General features: G+C 41.0%; 1 protein-coding gene across 5 annotated transcripts in view; it reads right to left on the bottom strand.

The window, feature by feature from the left end:
- VGLL4 (vestigial like family member 4) overlaps positions 1-22,793 on the bottom strand; it is a 166,085-nt gene that overhangs the window by 128,126 nt on the left and 15,166 nt on the right. For all 5 annotated transcript variants that reach the window (XM_032262232.1, XM_032262236.1, XM_032262231.1 and 2 more), the window contains exon 2: positions 19,114-19,190. In XM_032262232.1, coding sequence (XP_032118123.1) covers positions 19,114-19,177 — 64 coding nt within the window. In that variant the 5' untranslated portion in view covers positions 19,178-19,190. The remainder of the gene's footprint in view (positions 1-19,113; positions 19,191-22,793) is intronic.

Below are 22,793 nucleotides of genomic sequence, written 5' to 3' on the forward strand. Positions count from 1 at the left end.
TACCCAGGCTGGAGTGCAATGGCGCGATCTCGGCTCACCGCAACCTCTGTCTCCTGGGTTCAGGCAATTCTCCTGCCTCAGCCGCCTGAGTAGCTGGGATTACAGGCATGCATCACCATGCCCAGCTAATTTTTTGTATTTTTAGTAGAGACGGGGTTTCACCATGTTGACCAGGATGGTCTCGATCTCTTGACCTCGTGATCCACCCGCCTCGGCCTCCCAAAGTGCTGGGATTACAGGCTTGAGCCACCGCGCCCGGCCTTGTGATTTTTTTTTAACTTTATTTTAGCATTAGGAATAAATGTGCAAATCTGCTCTACAGGTAAACTCGTGTCACAGAGGTTTGTAGTACAGATTATTTTGTCACTCAGCCAAGTACTCAATAGTTATTTTTTCCGTTCCTCTCTTTCACCCACCCTCCAACCTCAAGTAGACCTCAGTGTCTGTTGTTATCCTCCTTGTGTCATGAGTTCTCTTCATTTTGCTCCCATTTGCAAGTGAGAACATGAGGTATTTGGTTTTTTGTTCCTGCATTAGTTTACTAAGGATGATAGCTTCCAGCTCCATCCATGTTCCCACAAAAGACATGTTCTTGTTCTTTTTTGTGGCTGCATAGTATACCACATTTTCTTTATGCAGTCTGTTACTGATGAACAGTTAGGCTGATTCCAAGCCTTTGCTATTGTGAATAGAGCTTCAATGAACATTCACGTCTTTATGGTAAAATGATTTATATTCCTTTGGGTGTATACCCAGTAATGTGAAAAGACAATCTATACGTGAAAAGACAGTCTATAAAATGGGAGAAAATATTTGCAAATCATTCATCTGATGACAGTCTAGTTTTCAGAATAAAGAATTGTTACAACTCAACAACAGAAACACAAATAACTAAACTCAAAAATGGGCAAAGCAGGAGGTCAAGGCTGTGTTGAGCTATGATTGCACTGCTGCACTCTACCTTGGGTGACACAGCGAGACTCCATCTCAAAAAAAAAAGTTTTTTTAAATGGGCAAAGGATTTGAACATTCATTTTTCCGAATCAGATATACAAATAGACAACAGGAACATGAAAAGATGCTGAACATCATTAATCATCAGGCAAATACAAATCAAAACAACAATGAGATACCACCTGACACTTACTAGGGTGGCTGCTATTTAAAAACAAAATAAGAAATGTTGGCAAGGATGTGGAGAAATTGGAACCCTTGTGTTTGGGAATGCAAAATGGTCCAGTCTCTATGGAAACCAGTATGGTAGTTCCTCAAAAAATTTAAAAAAGAATTTCCATATGATCCAGCAGCTCTGCTCTGGATATATACTGAAAAGAATTAAAAGCAGGCTCTTAAAAAAAAATATTTGCACACTCATGTTCATAGCAGCATTATTCATTTGGATCTGTTGATCTGTCCATTCACAGATGAATGAACAGTGGCCTACACATACAATGGAATATTATTTCATCTTAAACATGAAGGGAATTCTGATACATGCTACAACATGGATGAACCTTGAGGATATGATGCTAAGTGAAATAAGTCAGTTGCAAAAAGTCAAATACCATATGATTCCACATGTATGAGGTACCCAGAATAGTCAAATTTCTAGAGAGAGTGGAACATTGGTTGCCAGAGGCTGGTACATGGGGAAATGGGGCATTAAGTGTTCAAGGAATGTAGAGTTTCAGTTTTACACAATGAAAAGAGTTATGGAGATGGGTGGTGGTGATGGTTGCCCATCACATGTATTTAATACCACTCAACTGTACACTTAAAATGGGCAAGATGGTAAATTTCATGTTATATGTATTCATCACAATAAAACTTTTTTTTTTTTTTTTTTTTTTTGAAATGGAGTCTCACTCTGTAGTCCAGGCTGGAATGCAGTGGCACAATCTTGGCTCACTGCAACCTCTGCCTCCCAGGTCCCGGTTCAAGCAATTCTCCTAGCTCGGCCTCCCAACTAGCTGGGATTACAGGCACGAGCCACCACACCCAGCTAATTTTTGTATTTTTTAGTAGAGACGGGGTTTCACCATGTTGGCCAGTCTGGTCTTGAACTCCTGACGTTGTGATCTGTCCCCCCAGGCTTCCCAAGTGCTGGGATTACAGGCGTGAGCCACCATGCCCGGCCTTAAAAACAATTCTTTAATCATTCATTCTTCCTCCATGGATTTTAAATTTTGTCCCTATGATATATAAATTCCGATATCTCATGTGTGTGTTTCTGAGCTCCATTCTGTTTCATTTATTCTATCTCAGCCTTTTTCAAACAATAAGGCACAATCCATTGGTGGTTCCTAAAATCAGCTAAATGGATCATAACCACCATGGTTGTTACCTTCTAATGAAGTAGAATAGGAGAGAAAACTATAGCATACTTCTAAGATAGCAAAGCAGTACCCCATGAAATTTGTTTACATACATGTATGTGTGTGTTGGCTGAGTTGTGAAATAAATTTGTTACCATGGCTTTGTACCTCAAAAAGTTTAAGAAAACTGCTATGATTATCTCTACGTCAGTATTATCCCATTCCAACCACTTTATAGTAATAAAATTTATAAAGCGTTTTAATGTCTGATATTAAAATGAATGAGCAACTCCCTGCTCTCTCCACCTCTTTTCTTTCATAATTTTTCAGATAAATTTCAGAATCAGCTTAACAATTAAAAATATTACTTTTGATATTCCAATTAGGATACATTCAATGTATAGATTAATGTGAATGTAACTGACATCTTTTACTGAATTTTCCTATGTAGAAATATAGTATTTCCTTTTATTCAATCACCTTTATGTCTGAATAAAAGAAAATACATGCCATATTTCTGTTTCAATCGTTTTATAATTTATTTACAAAGGTCATGACATGTCTCTTATTAGATATTTCCCTAAATAATTGAAGTCTATGGTTGATGTGTGAATAAGATTTTTTTTTTTTTTTTTAAGAGATGTGGGTATTGCCATGTTAATCAGGCTGGTCTCAAACGCCTAGCTTCAAGCAATCCTCTCCACCTCAGCCTCCTACAGTGCTGGGATTACAAGCGTGAGGCACTGCACCCGGCCCTGAGATTTTTGAGATAATTTCTAACTGGTTATTGCAAGTGAACAGAGATAATATTGATTTTTATATATCACTGTTATAACCAGCTGCCTTACTTAAGTCTCTTATTATTCCTAGGAAGTTTTTCCCCCATTTATTGTTTTGATTTTCTGGTAAACTATTATGACATCTGAAAATTATAGCTTTTCCTATATCTTTTCAGTTTTTATATATCTTTTTTTAAGAAAAATCACTAGCTAGAACCTCAAGTTCAATGCTGCTTGAGTTGTGTCTTGCTCCTAACTTAATCTGTTTCACCATTAGACATATTCGTTGTAAGTTTCTAGAAGATATATTTTATCAACTAAAGACAGTTTCTTTTGATTTACATCTTACTAAGAGTTTTTATCACCAATAGGTGCTGAATTTCATGAAATACTTTTTTAGACATCTGTCATGATTATATGATTTTCCTTTAATCTACTAAAGTAATTTAATTTACATTACAAAAGTTACTATTATTGAATCGTCCTCGCATTCATGTAATGCAAATGACTTACTTGGACATGGGATATGTTACTCTTTCAATATATTACCAGCCTGAAATTTTTAAATTTAATTTTGTACTCTCATATCTATGTACTTGATTTTACATACATATACTTTGTGTTTTATTTGGCTTTACTATCATGTTATATTAGCCTCACAGAAGGAATTAGAAAGTGCTCTATACTATAAAATGGTCACATAACATGGATAAATCTGTTTCTTGAAGATTTGGTAAAATTCACCTATAAAACCACATGGGCCTTACATCTCTGACTACTTATTAAATTTTTACCATAATTATTGACCAATTTAAGGTTTTCAACTTCTTCCTGATTTAAACAGAATTATTCTATATTTTCCATTTTTTGGTTACGTGTGCATATATTTGCACAGTAATCTCATCTATATACACAGTAATGTCCCTTGTTTTCGATGTTCTATAATTCCATATTTTCTGCTTTTTCTTAATGAATCCACCAAAGGTTTTATTGTTTTATTTTAGAAAACAGTTTTTGGTTGTATTTTTTAGGTTTATTGATATTCATTTTTAAATAAAAGTAGGCCAGGTGCGGTGGCTCACACTTGTAATCCCAGCACTTTGGGAGGCCAAGGCAGGCAGATCACCTGAGGTCAGGAGTTCAAGACCAGCCTGATCAACATGGTGAAACTTCATCTCTGCAAAAATACAAAAATTAGCTGGGCATGATGGTGGATGCCTGTAATCCCAGTTACTCAGGAGACTGAGGCAGAAGAATCACTTGAACCCAGGAGCCAGAGGTTGCAGTGAGCCGAGATCATGCCATTCATTGCACTCTAGCCTGGGGACTGCATGAGACTCAGTCTCAAAAAAAGAAGATAAAAGTAGCGATTAATTTTTTTTCTTTTGGAAGGATTGAGATACTGGTCAAAAAATACAAACTTTCAGTACAGTGAAAAAATGTTCTTAACTGAAAACAGAGGAAAAAAGTTTTCTTCTTTCTGTTTTGGGTTTGTCTTGTAATGGAGGGCATTCATTTGGCTCATTTACTTCTCAATTTTTTTAATCAATGCATCTTTTCTCAGTATTCCCTGGCCTCAGCCCACCAGAATATGCATCTGGCGCATGTTAAGACTCTGGAGTTCATCTCCATGCCTGTTCCTTTCCTTGTCCTACCTTTCATCTCTGACTTTTTGATCTCTGTTCTGCAATGTTTTGCTGCCTATCTTTCAGATCACTAATTTTGTCTTTAATTCTCTCCATTTCCTTCTCAAGCTGACCTAATTAACCTTTTAAGTTCAATCATTACATTTTTAATGTCCATGAACTTTGTTGTTCTAAATGACCTTTTTTCACAGCAGGCTACTTAGATTTATTATACAGTAGCTCAAATCTCTTGGAAGATACCGAGTAACGTGTTTTTAGCTTTCTGTTATGTTCCCCAAAGTCTGCTTACTTTGGGCCTTTTATTTCATACTATTCATTATCCTCAAATGTCTGGTGATCCTTTGATGTGCGTTCACACTTTGGAATAAAAGACTGGGCCAATCAGCAGGGGACACCACTGCAGGCTTCCTGTCTGGTATTAATGCTCTCCTGGGGAAGGCCAGCTACCTGCAGGCTCTGTGTAAGAGGACAGAAAGTGTCCAATGATGGGCTTTACTTTAAGATATACAAGTGAACAGCACGGAGGCAGAGTGGTAGACAAACACCAAACCTGCCAAACAGTCTCTCCTCCAGTGGTGAAGGACATTCACAGAAACTGCCTGCTAGAGAGCCCACGTTTCCTTCCCGGGACCCTTGTTATTGCTGGAGCCCACAGGGATCTGACGCTCTGCTCAGCTTCTCTCCCAGGCCCCTATATTCACCCAAGGATCCCTCCCCAGACACAGTTCTCAGTTTTTAGTCAGAGACCATTGTGTAAATGTAATGCTTTGATTTCCTAAATGTTACTCTAGGGCCCCTTCCTGTTGGTGGCTGTTAGTCACTGTAAACTCAGCTTTAAATTCCTTTTCTTTTGCACCTGTGTTTTGAGTTACAATTGCTTTGTTTTTGTTTTTCTTTTGTCAATATAATTCCATCTGTTTTCAGTCTTTCAAGAATTCTTCATAACTTTTAGTTTACTAGAGGTAGGCATCCTTTCAAATTTTCCAGTACTCTTGCAGATCTTTTAAAGTATTTACCTTTTGTTATTTTAAAAGATTTTTGACAAGAGGGAAGATGAATGCATATATGTTCAGTCTGCCATTTTAATCTAAAAATCTAGTTTGTCCTCCTGAATGTTTTTTTCTTTTTGAGACAGAGTCTCTCCCTGTTGCCAGGCTGCAGTGCAGTGGCACAATCTCGGCTCACTGCAACCTCCACCTCCCGGGTTCAAGTGATTCTCCTGCCTCAGCCTCCCAAGTAGCTGGGACTACAGGCACCTGCCACCACGTCCAGCTAATTTTTGTATTTTTACTAGAGAAAGGGTTTCATCATTTTGGCCGGGATGGTCTCGATCTCTTGACCTCGTGATCCACCCGCCTCGGCCTCCTAAAGTGCTGGGATTACAGGTGTGAGCCGTCGTGCCTGGCCTCCTGAATAATTTTTTTCTAACTTAAAATGCTTTATTCAAAGCATCCTAAACTAGTACTTTGATAGAGAACTGAAAAAATATTCCTCTTAATCCTGCTTGCTAGTGAACAGAACAGACTTTTGGCCTCTTGAATTCATTTTAAAAGCAACTGCCAACTAGTTAAACACGGTAAGGTCCACAAAAGAAAAGACATTTAAGCAACATTTTCCAAAGAGAGAAAAAAACCACATATATGTAAGGTTTGAAGAAACCAGCAGTCCTAGAAGAACAAATGGTACTTCACCAGATTTCAAATGTAAAGATTTATGCATTCCATTTACAAGGAATCAACAGTTTGATCCAATAAAAAGGCAATTACAAAAAATCTAAAGCCACTGAGGATTTAAGTTTGATTTTTCAAGCTTGATTTGGTTTCTATGAAAGTATAAACCCCAAATCTATTGCTTCTACATATTACATGCATATCAGATGCCAAGTCAACAACTATTTCGTAAATGGGTAACATAAATCTTTAAGAAAGCAAAAGAATATAAAGAAAATATGTGGCCTTTGTCTTTTAACAACAGAAAATCTAAATGGGAAAAAATTACACATATATCTAATTTCCACACCGATATAATGACAGATGTAGAAGATGGTGTCATGTTATATCCCACCTTTTCAGCTATTACAGAACTGCTACAGTAATTCACAAGTATGGTGAGGGAGGGAGAGTAGCTGATAGAGGTAAATTTTTTTTTTTAATCTACTGTTATTTTAGGTTTTACTAATACAAGTATTGAGACTAGACAAAAATGTACATACTAGATAGATACTTACCTGACCAATTCTGGCAAGAGGACTATTGTCTCATGGAATTTTAAAAATCTGGAAGTCTTACATAAAAAATCCACATTTCCAATTTGTCTTGAGTAATCACAAAAGTTGACAAATTCAGCCCCACATTCCTATGGGAAACCCATTAGCTAGAGCCACTGGTGTGCTGGTAAATGTTAATAACTGGCTCTCTATAGAGGAAAAACAAAAGCCCCTGACCTGTATAGCATTTGCCATGGTGTAAATACTCCCACCATGGCTGATTTCAAGCTCCCAACGTGATGCCTGGAAATGACAGGCACAATCAGCTCACAGACAACAGTGGCTGGAGCTGAGGGGTGGCTACCCCTTGGAAAGCAGTTACAAGCCTTCTGTCTTCACTGCTCCCTGCAGTCTTACAGTGGCTGCTCCCTACCCTGGCACCAGCCCACCCCACTCCCTTCTCTCCCTTCACCCCAAAGAATTTCTGAGCCAGATCCAAGTGGTGGTAGTGCCGGGCACAATGTCCTCCCAATCCTCATCAGATCACATAGAAAAATCATTACTTAGCTACCACATTCTAGGAGGGGCACTGCCAAGTCTGGGTAGGTCGAGAAGACAGCAATGAGCTCAGAAGACACCTCCAACACAAGATGGTTGATAGTGCTGGAGATGTTCATGCCAGATACTGACTGGGCAGTGACACTCAAGCTGCAGAGAGAAGAGATGATGGGGAGGGAGAGGTGCACCAGAGAAAAAAAAAAAAAAAAAAAAAAGGAAGTACTTCATCCAAAAATTCTTGACTCTGATATGTTAAACTGAATTGCACATGACATTAATATCCATAACACTTTTATGTGTATTAAAGGAAAATGCAGATCTCTAAGGATTGTGAAACATTCATTTAAAGTCACCCTCCTCAAGTGTCTAAAGAGCTATTCAGTGGAAGAATGTATTTTCAGCATCCATTATGCTAATTAACAAGGCATGTTATCTTCACCAGTGGATATCCATTTCTAACATTTATTATGCTAATTTGATCTGATATAAAACTATAAAAATAGCAGAGACACTGGCAGTAGCTGTCTCTGGAGGGCAGCCCTTTTGATTAAATGCCAGATTTCTAGCCCTGATACCCACATCTGGAGAATGTCCTAAATAAGCACCTAACACTAACCTACCTGATGTTTTATGAAGCTTTTTGAATTAAATAGACTACTGGGAGATGATATTTTTGATGCCATTGTTCACAAAAAGGAAGTAACTGAAAGCTCCAACCTTGAAAAGGACAGTAACATCAGTGTTTATTTTAAAACCAAGAGGAGCTTAGGAACATGGGCCAGTCAGAGGAGGTGTGTGCTCCCCTATGGTGCCTGAAGCACTCAGCACTGTCCACAGCTGCTGACACTCACCTGGGAATTAATGTTCTGATGATCACAGCAGCAATGCACAATTCAGTGCCCCAGCACCAAAGAAGGAAAGAAGACAGAGGTTTGTTTGGGTTGTTTGGTTTTGTGTGGGGGGGGGGGGGGGGGGTGGGGGTTTCTTTAATCTTGAATTAGGCATCTAACTTCTCCTCATTTTTCTTCTCTTAATTTTTTCTCTGCTACCTCCCCCACCCAGCCTATTGCAAAGGCACTTGCTATAAGAAGTAAATGAAATTAGGCCGGGTGTGAGGGCTCACTCCTATAATCCCAGCACTTCGGGAGGCTGAGGCGGGTGGATTGCTTGAGCTCAGGAGTTCGAGACCAACCTGGGTGATACAGCAAGACCCTGTACCTACCAAAAATACAAAAAATTAGCTGGGTGTGGTGGTATGCACCTGCAGTCACAGCTACTCGGGAGGCTGAGGTGGGAGGATCACTTGAACCCAGAGGGGCAGAGGTCGCAGTGAGCCGAGATCATGCCACTGCGCTACAGCCTGGAAACAGAGCAAGACCCAAGAAAGAAAGAAAGAAATGAAAATGTTTTGTAGGCCGGGCAGGGTGGCTCAAGCCTGTAATCCCAGCACTGTGGGAGGCCGAGGCGGGTGGATCACAAGGTCAAGGGATCAAGACCATCCTGGTCAACATGGTGAAACCCCGTCTCTACTAAAAATACAAAACATTAGCTGGGCATGGTGGCGCGTGCCTGTAATCCCAGCTACTCAGGAGGCTGAGGCAGGAGAATTGCCTGAACCCAGGAGGTGGAGGTTGCGGTGGGCCGAGATCGCGCCATTGCACTCCAGCCTGGGTAACAAGAGCGAAGCTCTGTCTCAAAAAAAAAAAAAAAAAAAAAAAAAAAAAGTTTATTAAATTACAAAAAATTATCAAATAGAATTAGTATTCCTTGGAATCTGCACATTGTTAGTAGTAACAGTGATCATTACAAGTCATTTCTACTAGGGCTGTTCTTTGTTTTTGAGATGGAGTCTTGCTCTGTCACCCAGGCTAGAGTACAGAGGCACAATCTTGGCTCACTGCGCACTGCATCTTCTACATCCTGGGTTCAAGCGATTCTCCTGCCTCAGCCTCCTGAGTAGCTGGGATTATAGGCACGCACCACCACGTCCAACTAATTTTTGTATTTTTAGTAGAGATGGGGTTTCACCATGTTGGTCAGGCTGGTCTTGAACTCCTGACCTCATGATCCGCCTGCCTCAGCCTCCCAAAGTGCTGAGATTACAGGTGTGAGCCATGGTGCCTGGCTGCTAGTGTTTAATAAATCAATTCCTTAGAGATGAGTCTTTCACTCCAGTGCCTACTTCATTACCAATAAATGTTTACTGAATGCCCACCATATGCACCAAATTGTAGATGCTTGGAATACAAAGCAGAAGGGAACAAGATTCTCACCCTCAACAGGCAAGGGTATGATATAGACTCATAACATCTCAGGCCATCCTTCAAGCCTGGCCACCCTCACCATGACAATCCCTTCTATGTTGCCTCTTAACAATGATTATCTTGTCTCTAATTAAACACTTTGGCAAAGTGGGATTTTGTTACCTGGTGAAGTAGCCCTTATCACCTGAACCAGCTTCCTTTCCTTGAGTTAGCTGAGGTACTTACTGGGTAAGAAAACTCCACACATATGAAGGTGAGTCCTGTGGCAGCATGCACCTGAGCCATGGCACACACAAGAGGGCAGAGCAATGAATGGGGGATTAAGGACAGTCCCCCAGCACATGCTACCACACATCCTGAATGTACGGCAGGTTACAGCTAGTTAATATTTTAGAAATGCCATTTCATTGGCTAGGAAGGCTTTTCCAAATGAAAATGGCTTTACTAATATATTAGTGGAGGTAGTATACTGGAGTTTGATTTTGTTTTTCTTTTTTTTAATCAGCAGAAAAGTCTTTCCCATCCTCTGGGCAGACAGCAGAGAATTACAGGCTTAGGATTCATAGTCAGGTTGCTTCAGATCAATTCTCATCACTGCCACTACCAGCTAAGTGTTTGTGGGCAAATTACAGAAGCTCTATCAACCTCGGTTTCCTTATCCATAAAATGGGACCAATTATAATACCTACTTAGTAAGGGTGTTCTGAAAACTGAATGAGATGATACTATAATCCTTAAATTGAGGTCCCCAGACAAATGCTCAGGAGTTCATGAGAAATTTTTATTTTCGTTATTTCATGGAGAATCTTTTTTAAAATTTGACATAAGTATCCTCTGAATCAGATGGCTATCATGTCACCAAGTATTGCCGTATGGTTTCAGTGACTGTATTTGTATTTTTTTTTTATCTAATAAAAAAAAGGGGTCAGGCACAGTGGCTCACGCCTATAATTCCAGCACTTTGGGAGGACAAGGCAGGTGGATCATTTGAGGTCAGGAGTTCGAGACCAGCCTGGCCAACATGGTGAAACCCTGCCTCTACTAAAAAATACAAAAATTAGCTGGGTATGGTGGTGGGTGCCTGTAATCCCAGCTCTGGGGAGGCTGAGTCAGGTGAACCACTTGAATCTGGGAGGCAGAGGTTGTAGAAAGCCAAGATCATTCCACTGCACTCCAGCCTGGGTAAGAATGAGACACCATTTCAAAAAAAAAAAAGGACAGAGATAAACCTAATATGAAACTGAGGCACTAAGAACTAGTCAAATTATTTCGCCACAATCTGTATAATGAAAAGTTTTACAGGAGTTTGAAAGATGAAAGTGGTGGGGAAATTGCGTTAAGAACAAGTGGCATGATAGGTATGTAACATTACAGAATCAAATCCGGCAGGCTGGCAGCAGATGCCACAGTCGTGGAACAGAGGCTTGGTCACAGCAGATCTTCATCTATTGTGTCATGGCTAGCTTTTATTGGCTACATTTAATTTATAAATATGTATTCTAGTTATGAAATTATAAAGAAACTACAAGCATAAGGGTCATGACCATTTTTATGTTTTATATATTCAAGCAACATAATAATCACATTGTACTTATGTAAGGGAATGTTCTCATTCTTAAGAAATGCACACTGAATTCTTTAGGAGTAAGGAGGCATGATACTGCCCACTTGCTCTATCTCAGGAAAAATATGCAAATATGCATACATACCTATGTATATATATAGTACATGTATGGAAAGACAGAGAGAAGGTGTGCATGATGAAGGAAATAGGGGGAGATACAAACAACTGTGAATCTGGTTAAAGGACATGTGGTAGCCAAAGAACTATAGCTTCTCATGACTAGAAAAATCACACTTAAAGATTCCGCTCCAGAGCTCTCATGTCAGGAAAGGGGCCTGATGTCAGATGCACCTGGGAAGGCTTTGTCAAAATGCCTGCAAGTACCCCATCTCCTCCCTGAGGACCGCAGACAACTATGAGCCACTCTTAGGAATGAAAATGCACGGCACACTCCTCTGGTATTTTAGGATATGAAAATCACTGATGCAGTGATCAGATAAGCCTGCAAATTATCAGAAATGATCACAGAAGGAAGTACTTAATGAGCACTACAGAAGAGTTGGCAGAAAAAGGATCCAAAGGCCATATTACATTGAGCATTGTTTTAGACCTAAGTTTTCTAAAGTGCAACTTTACAAAACCAGGAGTCCTTGAAATACACAGAGAAACAGATACGGACAACAAAACAACAACTGTGCTTCCTGCCTGGGCTTTCCTGATGAAATTCTCCCATAGCTGACACACAGTTGCTAGAAAGCAAGAGTCCAGTGCTCTTTCCCTTACTAAGGGAAAACCAGACTCAACACCAAGACTCCAAGGGGAATGGGCAGGAAAGATATCATTATGCTGTTCTCTTCCCAGGGCATCAGAGCACTTGGCACTCTGATCACAAGCAAATATAACCATTCCATTAGAGATACTTCCTCCCATTCTAACCCTATATTATTCTTGGGTTTTAGAGTCAATACTCCAGAAAATGGTCACTCCCTTTGGTAAAACCTATTTATCTCCCTCTTGTGCTCTGGGGCATGTCTGCTCCTTTGCTACACCACGCCTCAATCAAGTCTGCCTTGTGGGCGCTGATCTATTCTTGCATGTCTGAATATTCCTGGTTCCTCTGATTTTCATGGCCCACATGGCAGTCAGATCTTCCCAGTACATACAACAGAGGAGTCAGGAGTAAGTTTATCTGACGAAGGTGATGTAAACCAAATCATGTTTTCTCAAACTGTGGGTTCCAATGCATTAGTGGATCCTAGAATCAATGTAATCATGACTCAACTTCTTTTTTTTGAGACAGAGTCTGGCTCTGTCTCCCAGACTGGAGTGCAGCAGCACAACTGGCTCACTGCAACCTCCATCTCTCGGGTTCAAGCAATTCTTCTGCCTCAGCCTCATGAGTAGCTGGGATTACATGCATGCGCCACTATGCCCAGCTAATTTTTGTATTTTTAGTAGAGACGGGGTTTCATCATGCTGGTCAGGCTGATCTCAAACTCCTGACCTTGTGATCCGCCCACCTTGGCCTCCCCAAAGTACTGGGATTACAGGCATGCGCCACCATGCCTGGCCTCAACTTCTATTTAAATAAAGTAGAGTGCAAAGACCAGAAAAGATGCATCAAACTGCACTGTGCAAAGTAAGGGTAACCACTGTCTCTTATTTTTCTTTTTAAATATATTTTAGAGATAGTGTCTTGCTCTGTCACCCCAGCTGGAGTGCAGTGGCACCATCATAGCTCACTGCAGCCTAGTACTCCCAGGCTCAGGTGATCCTCCCACCTTACCCTCCTGAGTAGCTGGGACCCCGGGCATGTGCCATCCACACCCGCCTAATTTTTAAATTTTTTTTGTAGCGATGTGGTTTCATTCTGTTGCCTATTTTGGTCTCAAACTTCTGGGCTCAAGTGATCCTCTCACCTTGGTCTCCCAAAGTTCTGGGATTAGAGGTGCAAGCCACCACCTGTGCCAGTACTGTCTCTTAAATCTTAAAACTTTTGGATTGGTTACCTTAGTATATGTATATGAAGATCACAATATTAAATGGCTTTTTTGAGATAGGGTCTTACTCTGTGGCCCAGGCCTGAAGGCGGTGGTGCAATCATAGCTCAGTGCAGCCTTGAACTCCTGGGCTAAAGCCATACTCCTGCCTCAGCCTCTGGAGTAGCTGGGACTACAGGCACACACCACTGCACCCAGCTAATTTTTTTTTTTTTTTTTTTAAGAGATAAGGTCTTTCTATTTTTCCCAGGCTGGTCTCAAACTCCTGGGCTCAAGCAATCCTCCCTCCTCAGCCTACCAAAGTGCTGTCATTACCGGCATGAACCACCATGCCCAGCCTAAAATGCTTTTTTACTATGTGCCAGTCAACAACATTCGAAAGCCACAACAACATAAATGACCTTCAATGAACTAGAGATGGAAATAATCATTGAAGGTCATTTATGTCGTTGGAAATGTACAGTACGTGTCATAATGGAAAATAGTCATTAGATGCTGAGGGAAGAGAGAGAGAGAGAGAGAAATCAGGAGCGGGCCCAGCTGATGTAGTTACAAGAGCAAACCCTGTTAAGAGGTTCACTTGACTGATGCAGAAGCTGACCAGAAGTCATCATTATCTTGAGGAAAGAAATCAATCAAAGAAAAACAGTATACAAGTGCAACTAAACATTATGTTACCATTAATCTGATTCGGTTTGCTTTCCTCCTTTTAAGGCAAATATAGACTACAACCTAGAAATATAAACGTATTCCATACAATGGGGTCATATGTCCCCATAATAATAAAAGCTTGGGCTCTTAGGAATGCTTACTTGAAAGAATTATGGTAATTTGCTTCATCAATTAGTCAACCTTCAATGATCACCTCCTAACAAAGAGTTAGTGAATTTCTTGGAGCAGATGCAAATGCAACGCCTGCAAAAGCTGCTGTCCTTGCCACATCGCTCATACCAGCCCCATCTAGCCTTTCTGATCATCTGCATATTCATTCAAAAGCACTATCCCCTCCACCAAAACCCTCAAGAACAAAGTTTTAATTTAAATTTATTTTAATCTAAGTAAGGAAGTCAGCAGGTGCAGTTAGATCTTAAAATTAGAAGATATGAGAAAAAAAATTACCAAACATAACCATTTTGTAAACACTGCAATCAAGCACCTTGCCCTCCCATTTTCATCAATTTACCCTATTAAAAAACAGCTGGAGGCTGGCACAGTGCCTCACTCCTATAAACGTAGCACTTTGGGAGGCCAAGGTGGGTGAACTGCCTGAGCTCAGGAGTTTGAGACCAGACTGGGCAACATGGTAAAACCCCTTCTCTACGAAAATATAAAAAATTAGCCCAGGTTCAAGTGATTCCCTTGCCTCAGCCTCCCAAGTAGCTGGAGTCACAGGTGTCTGCCACCATGCTCACCTAATTTTTTTTTGTATTTTTAGTAGACATGGGGTTTTACCATGTTGGCCAGGCTGGTCTCGAACTCCTGACCTCAGGGGGTCCACCAGCCTCAGCCTCCCAAAGTGCTGGGATTACAGGCATGAGCCACCTCGTCTTGCCTTAATTGGTATTTTAACTTTGTATGCTGGAGCTTGAACTGTTAACTGTAGGTCATTCTTTCCTTCGCAGGTTACTGTCAGTGATCTGCAGTGAAAATACTCCCTATGGGTCTCAGATGTTGAGATAAACATGTGTTAGTTGATACACTAATTGACCAGTAGAGAGCTAGAGATGGAAATAATCATCGAAGGTCATTTATGTGGTTGGAAATGTACAGTATATGTCATAATGGAAAACGGTCATGAAAATTATGTTTGCATAGCTGAGAAAGAACAAATATTGAGAGAAAAAAATGTTTATTTGTGTAGTTTGGGGGATGCGTAAAAGGAACGATATTGGAAGATTATTCCACAACATTTTAAAGTGATTTTCCTGCTCATCCAAAAGTATATTTATTTTTAAATGTTCTTGTTCAAAGATAAGGTTACTCTGCTAAACAATATTGTAAGAGTTACTGTTTCATGTAGGAACAGTTCTTTTTCTAAGCACTAAAATATTAATAACAACAACAAAATAAATAGGTTGAGGTTTTATACACTGTAAGTTCTCGAAGATGAGCTCCTTCCAGTTTAGTCCTTCATGGACTGGCAGACAGTAAGTGCACGTCCTTAAAATCTGAGGTCTGCCTCTCTACTGGCTGTTAAAAGAGTTTTTTTCCTAAGACTCCATTTTCTCATTGGTAACATGGAGCAACAATACCTACTTACAAAGCGTTCATGAGGATTCATGGGCTATTGTGTATACTGTTTACTAATGAGCTTTCAACTTCTGGTTAGGGCTGCCTTGCCCTCTCTCCTGGCACGTTGCTGGCTTCTGATAGGGCTTTCCCCAGTCTTCTGCATTAACATGTGTGTTAGTCTATTTGCACTACTCTAAAGGAATACCTGAGACTCGGTGATTTATTAAGAAAAGAAGTTTAATTGACTCATGGTGCTGTAGACTGTACAAGCATGGCACCAGTGTCTGCTTGGCTTCTGGGGAGGCCTCAGAGACCATTTACTCCTGGCAGAAGGTGACGGGGAGAAGGCAAGTCACATGTGAGAGGAGGAGCAAGAAAGAGGAAGAGGTTCCAGGCTCTTTTAAACAACCAGCTCTTGAGTGAACTAATAGAGTGAGAACACAACTCATCACTATGCCATTCATGAGAGATCCACCCCTGTGACCCAAATACCCCCCACTAGGCCTTGCTTCTAACACTGGAGATCACATTTTAACATGAGATTTGGTGGAGACAAATAACGAAACCCTACTGCCATGCGTCTGTGTCTTCTCACCCTCCCGCCATCACCCCTACAAGATCATCATTCTGCCAGTGATTGGGTGAGGTAGCCAGTAAGGTTTTTTCAACCTCTTGTATAATTCACACTTACTTAGCTTTTGATTGTTGTGAGGATATAGCTACCTGATGGTAAGGTATAATTATTCCTTACCAAAAAAACTGCAGTTCAAGAATGTTAAGTGGGAATCCAAGGAATTGGAGCTCAAAGGAGGCAGCTCAGACCAAAGACTTTTCAGCTGAACAACAACAAAACTCCTTTATTCCTGTAAGATTGCAATAAACGTGACTTTCCACCATTGGATAGCACCTATCTCCAGCGCTGTCAACCATCCTGTGTTGGAGATGTCTTCTGACCTCATTGCTGTCTTCTCTACCTACCCAGGCTTGGCAGTACCCCTCTTAAAATGTGGTACCTATGCAATGACTTTTCTATGTGATCTGAAGAGGATTAGGAGGACATTATGTCCAGGCCTACCACCAGCTTGGATCTAGCTCAGGAGTTCTTGGGGGTGAAGGGAGAGAAAGGGGTGGAGCAGGCTGGTGCCAGTGCAGGGCGCAGCCACTGTAGACTGTAGGGAGCAGTGAGGACCTTGGAGAAGTGGCTGACTTCAATAGCTATTTACAAACTTTGTTGAACACCAACATAGTTAGTTTAGAAGTTTTTATATAAGGTAGTAGTTTGAATTTCTCTCTTTTACAATGCCCAACTTTAGTTAGGATCAGTAAAAGAAAATACTGTTTATACAATGAAAAATACAAATAATGACCTCAGGGTAACGCTTTGTGTCTTTGAGAGGGGAGAGTAAAGACTTTTTTCTCTTTCCTTTTGATCATTCTGTTCCAGTTGGAGGCCCACCTAGTTTCCAATTTAGTGATTGATGATTGAACCCTTATGTATAAGGGGCGTAGAAAGATAAAGAAGGGACAGTCCCTGCCTCCATAGGACTCATGAATATGCTTGTATACAGACTCTTGTGGCTGTAAAATGTATAGAAGTGGGGACAAGCGCACTTGGTGATGTAGATGCAAGACTCCCTTTGGAGCCTGTGGTTTGGGAGATCTGTTTTCAGAGAAACTGATATTGCTGAGGGAGAAAGGAACTCTTACTTTCCTTGTGTGTTCAACACAGCCCACCGGTGTATTTTGCAGAATGAGAATAAATTCACATGTAAGGCTCTAACAATCAGAGAACAGACTGTAGACTTTATCCAAGAACATTCTCCTCTTGTTTTTTGAGACAGATCTTGCTCTGTTGCCTAGACTGGAGTGCAGCAGCGTGATCTCAGCTCAAGTAATCCTCCTGCTTCAGCCTCCTGAGTAGCTGGGATTACAGGCACGTGCCACCTCACCTGGCTACTTTTTCTATTTTTGTAGAGATGGGGTTTTATCATGTTGCCCAGGCTGGTCTCAAACTCCTGGCCTCAAGCAATCCAGCCGCCTTGGCCTCCTAAAATGTTGGCATTACAGATGTGAGCTACCACGCCTAGCCGAACATTCTTTTGACTCTAATGACTCCAGTTGGTCTAGGGATGGACTGGGACAATTCTAGAATCCCTGTGTCATGGTTTCAGCTTCTTAGGATCATTTTTTACATTTTAAAAAAGTCCAAAGATGCCTGCAATTATTATTAATATTTTTGGGAGACCTTTCTTACTGTTGTGTTCTATGTACCACTCTCAAGTATGCAGAGCTCAAAAACCAGGCACTGCATTTTCTGTTACCTAATACATTAATTACATAGTATTATGTGTGTGAAAAGTCATACACTTTATAGACAAGGTTGAACATTAGGTTTCAATGTCTTTCAGTTGATTTCTTAAGACTTATTTGGGCTGGTTCAGCCTGACTCAGCTTTCTCTGCCCTACATTAATTCTATTTTAGCTTTTGTCGTAAATTGCTCTCAGACTTTAGGGGAGGTTAAAATTCTCCTGAACACTTTAAAAAAGGCTTGTGAATAGGTCTCTTATTACAAACAGAAAAATGTTCTACTACTTGAGATCAGTTTCCCAACTCACCTAGGTGACCTAAATGATTCTCTTTTCCTTTGCTTCTGGAGAACTGAAAACTTGGGCATTTTTGAGGATGTTATTGTTTCAGCATTTTGAAGAGAATAGTACCTATTATGACTTAAGTCTATAATACCTGATAGTATTAAGGCTTCATAAGTATGTCTACTAGTGGATAATAAAAGAAATATCTTAATAGTACACTTTAGGGCTAAAATAAATAGTAAAATGGTGGTTTTGTAGTAACACAATAGTCACTTATCTGGATGGCCTAGAAGGGATAAATTTACTTAAAATACTTATTCCACTGCTCATGAGACATTGATGTAATCTGTGTCTAGGGTAACCCTGGAAGGTACTGAATAGAAATACAACTTGAGATTGCTGTTCTTCCTTGTGCTTGAGGAACCTCTCCTTTCAGTGATTGGTGATACTGGTGCTGGGAAGTCCCAACTTTTTTCCAGCTGGTTTTCTTTTGGAGACAGAGTCTGGCTCTGTCGTCCAGGCTGGAATGCAGTGGCGCGATCACGGCTCACTGCCATCTCTGCCTCCCGGGTTCAAACGATTCTCGTGCCTCAGCCTCCCGAGTTAACTGGGACTACTGGTATTTAACTGCTATTTTAAATATTTTACGCATTTTAAATACCAGTACCCACACTTGGGTCCAGGAGTTTGACGCCAGCCTGGGCAACACAGCATGACCCCATCTCAAAAAAAAGCAACAAACCAGTATCTCAAAGTTAAATGCCAGTAAAAGACTTACATGTTCTAGTACTTGAAAATACAAATGAGGATGCCAAGCTGTTGTCTCTAAGGAAAACCACCAAAGTTAACAGCAAATAGCCAGAAAACCAGGTAGAGAAGCACGTAATTTTCTTATGGGGCAGGAAGTAAGGAATCAATAAAGCACTTAAAGTATTTTATAATAAACTTCTGACTTACGTTTTTCATCATCAGCATGCACCAAAGATGCTGCCCTGGACAAAACATCCAATGGCGTCTCCATTCCTGGTTGGAGCCTAAAAGAAAAAAAATAAAAGGGGAAAAAATAATTTAAACAAAATTCAAAAGACTCTTAGAATCCTAGTCATTAACAGAATGAGTCCTCAACCAAATGCAAATCATTCTTCTAAGGATGAAATTCTTCCCACGTGAAGAAACAGAATGGGCTTGTTTCAGGAAGAGAGAAAAGGGTTAAATTCCATTCAGTCTATTAAGCAGCTCATGTAGGAACTAAAAGAAGGGATACTGTGAATATTCATGCCCATGTTATTTGGTGCTTATAAATGTTTATGTGCATGCACAACATGCCTGTACAGATATGCCCAATTAAAAAAAAAAAGGTTTTCAGAACAAAGGCTGCTCCACGAACACAGCATCACTACCAGTGAAATGGCAATGCAGCTTAATAGAGGGGCAGCTTAACACACGCCACATACTCATGGAAAGCTGAGTGGGAATCCCACTGGTGGGTTAAATGATATTTGAAGTCCAATAAGAATATTTATGTTAAAACGTTACATTTTGTATAATAGTATACTATACAATCATCACCTATCATTAATTTATCTAGCATCATGTTTTGTTTTGTTTTGTTTTTGAGATGGAGTCTTGCTCTGTTGCCCATGCTGGAGCGCAACAGCGCGATCTCAGCTCGCTGCAACCTCCACCTCCCCAGTTCAAGCAATTCTTCTGCCTCGGTCTCCCAAGTGGCTGAAATTACAGGCACGTCACCACACCTGGCTATTTTTTTGTATTTTTAGTAGAGACAGGGTTTCACCATGTTGGCCAGGCTGGTCTTGAACTCCTGACCTCGTGATCCGCCCGCCTCGTCCTCTCAAAGTGCTAGGATTACAGGCGTGAGCCACCGCAGCTGGCCGCATCATGTTTTGTAATAAGATTGGATTTACTGTTGTTTTCTTAAATTACAGCATAATATAAAAGCTAAAACAAGATTAAAAGTTGGAGGAAAGCCCTGGAAAACCAGGATGCTTTTGCCCAGTTTCCCGTTTCTGAGTTATTTAAACACACACACACAGTTACTGGCACACACACACACCTGACTAGCTCAACTGAGAAAAACAACTTCTACACGGTACCACTTCACAGACACTGGCATTTATTCATTATTCTTTCACATTTATGGAGTACCTACCACGTATGCACCGGTCACATGTGGCAGACCAGCTTTTCTTTGTAATATTCATACCTCAGGACTCCAAAGAAATATCAATCCCTGATCATGCAATATGACTTCAGTAAATGCTAAATATCAACAAGGAGGTCCGGACAGGAAAAATGAGCCAAGCCTAGCAGCTGCCTTTGAAGAACTTTCAATCTGCATGGGAGACAGGCCACCAAGACATCTAGTTTAAGGCAGAATTCTTCCAAAGCATTCTGCACTGGGTGTTCATATTTTGTAACAGAAAAGGTTTTTCTATGGTAAATAAGTCTGAGGAAGCCCGGAGTAAACTAAGCTAAGCAGCATGTTTTCCTCCCTGTTCCTTTAATCTGCCATGGCACGCTATGGGTAAGAGCAATGGGGACAGAAGCCCTGTACACGTGAAACCTCGTAGACGTCATGAGCCGGGTTTTTTTTTTTTTTTTTTTTTTTTGAGATGGAGTCTCGCTCTGTCAAGCTGGGGTGCAGTGGCCGATCTTGGCTCACTGCAACCTCCACCTCCTGGGTTCGTGAGATTCTCCTCCCTCAGACTCCCAAGTAGCTGGGACTAGAAGCCTGCACCACCACGCCCAGCTAATTTGTGTATCTTTAGTAGAGATGGGGTTTCACCATGTTGTCCAGGCTTGTCTCGAACTCTTGACCTTGAGATCTGCCTGCCTCGGCCTCCCAAAGTGTGGGATTACAGGCATGAGCCACTGCAGCCGGCCATGAGCCGTTTTTAACCTGAAACACCTCAGGGAACACCTTGAGGAATAATGGGTTAGGGCAAAATGTGCAAAGTGTCAAAACAGTGCTAGAAAGGAAGTCCTAGAGAAATACAGACAAATTCTGAAAGGCTCTGTGAACAAAACAGAACTTAAGCAGAGCCTCTGAAGAACGAATATAAAAGTTCCTCCCCAAGAAGGGAAGAACAGAAGCAGAATGTTTAACAACACACTGCCCAAATCGCCTCCAAGAGTAAAATGGGGACAGAAAGTAAGTGACAAGGATGGAAATTTAGACAGGGACCACATTGTGAAAGTCCTGAGGGCTTCGATGGGACCACGGCTTGACCTGCATTAAGGAGCCACTGAAAGCTCCATCTGAGCAGAAAAGCAGCTTGGTCCTCCACCCATTCTGGGCAAGTTATCCTGGCGGCACCACATGGAATGGAGTGGAGCTTGGGAAACTGAGCACAGCGTGGACGATGGAAAGCCAGAGCTGTGGACAGGCACACAGAGGACAGAGAGGGGCACTGGCACAGGAGCCGTGGGGACCCAGGAAAATGCAGAGGCAGAGCTTACTGAGCATAGCAAGCAGAGAGGGGAGGCGAGGGCCATGGAAGACTACGAGCGGCAGGGAGGTGTAGGGGCTGGGAGGCAACGACCTCATAACCCACATACATGTCTTCTTCTTCAGAGAGAAGGATGGGTAAAAGCGGACGTCTAAGAGAGAAAACCTAGTGGTGCTCACATTCCTGATCTTCTTTGTAAAACAGAAAAGACCATCTCCTGAGAGGAAGAATTTATGAACTTGTTCAACAATGGAGAAAACCAACAAGGGTTTGGAACTGACTGAAAGAAACAGGTTTGTTGAACTCCCAAGAACTAGGTAATCTCTTCACCCAAGCCAGTTTCCTATTCAGGAAAGATCTGGGTTTAAAGTCTTAGGATTTTGGGAAGTCATTGCTGATAAGCATCCTAGTCTGTAATAATACAGCATTCAGACTGATAATTCCGTAAATTACTTTTATCTCATTAAGTTAAAGGACAATGCTTTCAAAACTCTAGACCCAAACAGATTAACATATGCCTTAGGTTATATAAAGTATGCACAGAAACAAAATATCAAAGCATAAAGCATCAAATGACACAAGGTAGACCCAGAATTCTAGCACAGTGGAAGATTAGACATTTAAGCTTATACAGATGCTATGAAATCCTAAACCCACAAGCAACTTACATTCAAAGTAGGTAGATAAGACAATGGGTGTTAAAGGTGCATCTACAAGACACCTGCCATCTCCTGCAACCTTATTAATGAAACCAACCAATGCTTATTACACAATTATTCTAAGCTCAGCAAAGTGCCCAGGAAATGTTATGGAGAAACAGAAGATAGATCTCTGCTTTCAAGGAGTCATGCTATTATTTGGAAACAAAATTTTATGGGATAGGATAACGACAGGCAAAATTAAAAAGAAGATAATCAAAGACTAAATATTATTTAAAACTAAAATGGGTATTGTGTGATAAAAGAGATCAATGTCAGCTAATGTGTTTGCCTTGTGCACATCTATTTTTTGTTTGGGGGTGGTTTGTGGATGAGTGTGTGTTCCAAAAGGCCACTTCGAAAGTTTCCTTCCCTGGTTTCCCTGCCCCAGGCAGTCACTCGCCTCACTGGCCTCCCTTACCTTCCTGGGTCCCACTGTTTCTGTATACTTCCTGGGTATAAGGAGGCT

This window comes from Sapajus apella, unplaced genomic scaffold, assembly GCF_009761245.1.
Source record: "Sapajus apella isolate SASKATOON/1434 unplaced genomic scaffold, GSC_monkey_1.0 scaffold128, whole genome shotgun sequence".
Lineage (NCBI taxonomy): Eukaryota > Metazoa > Chordata > Mammalia > Primates > Cebidae > Sapajus > Sapajus apella.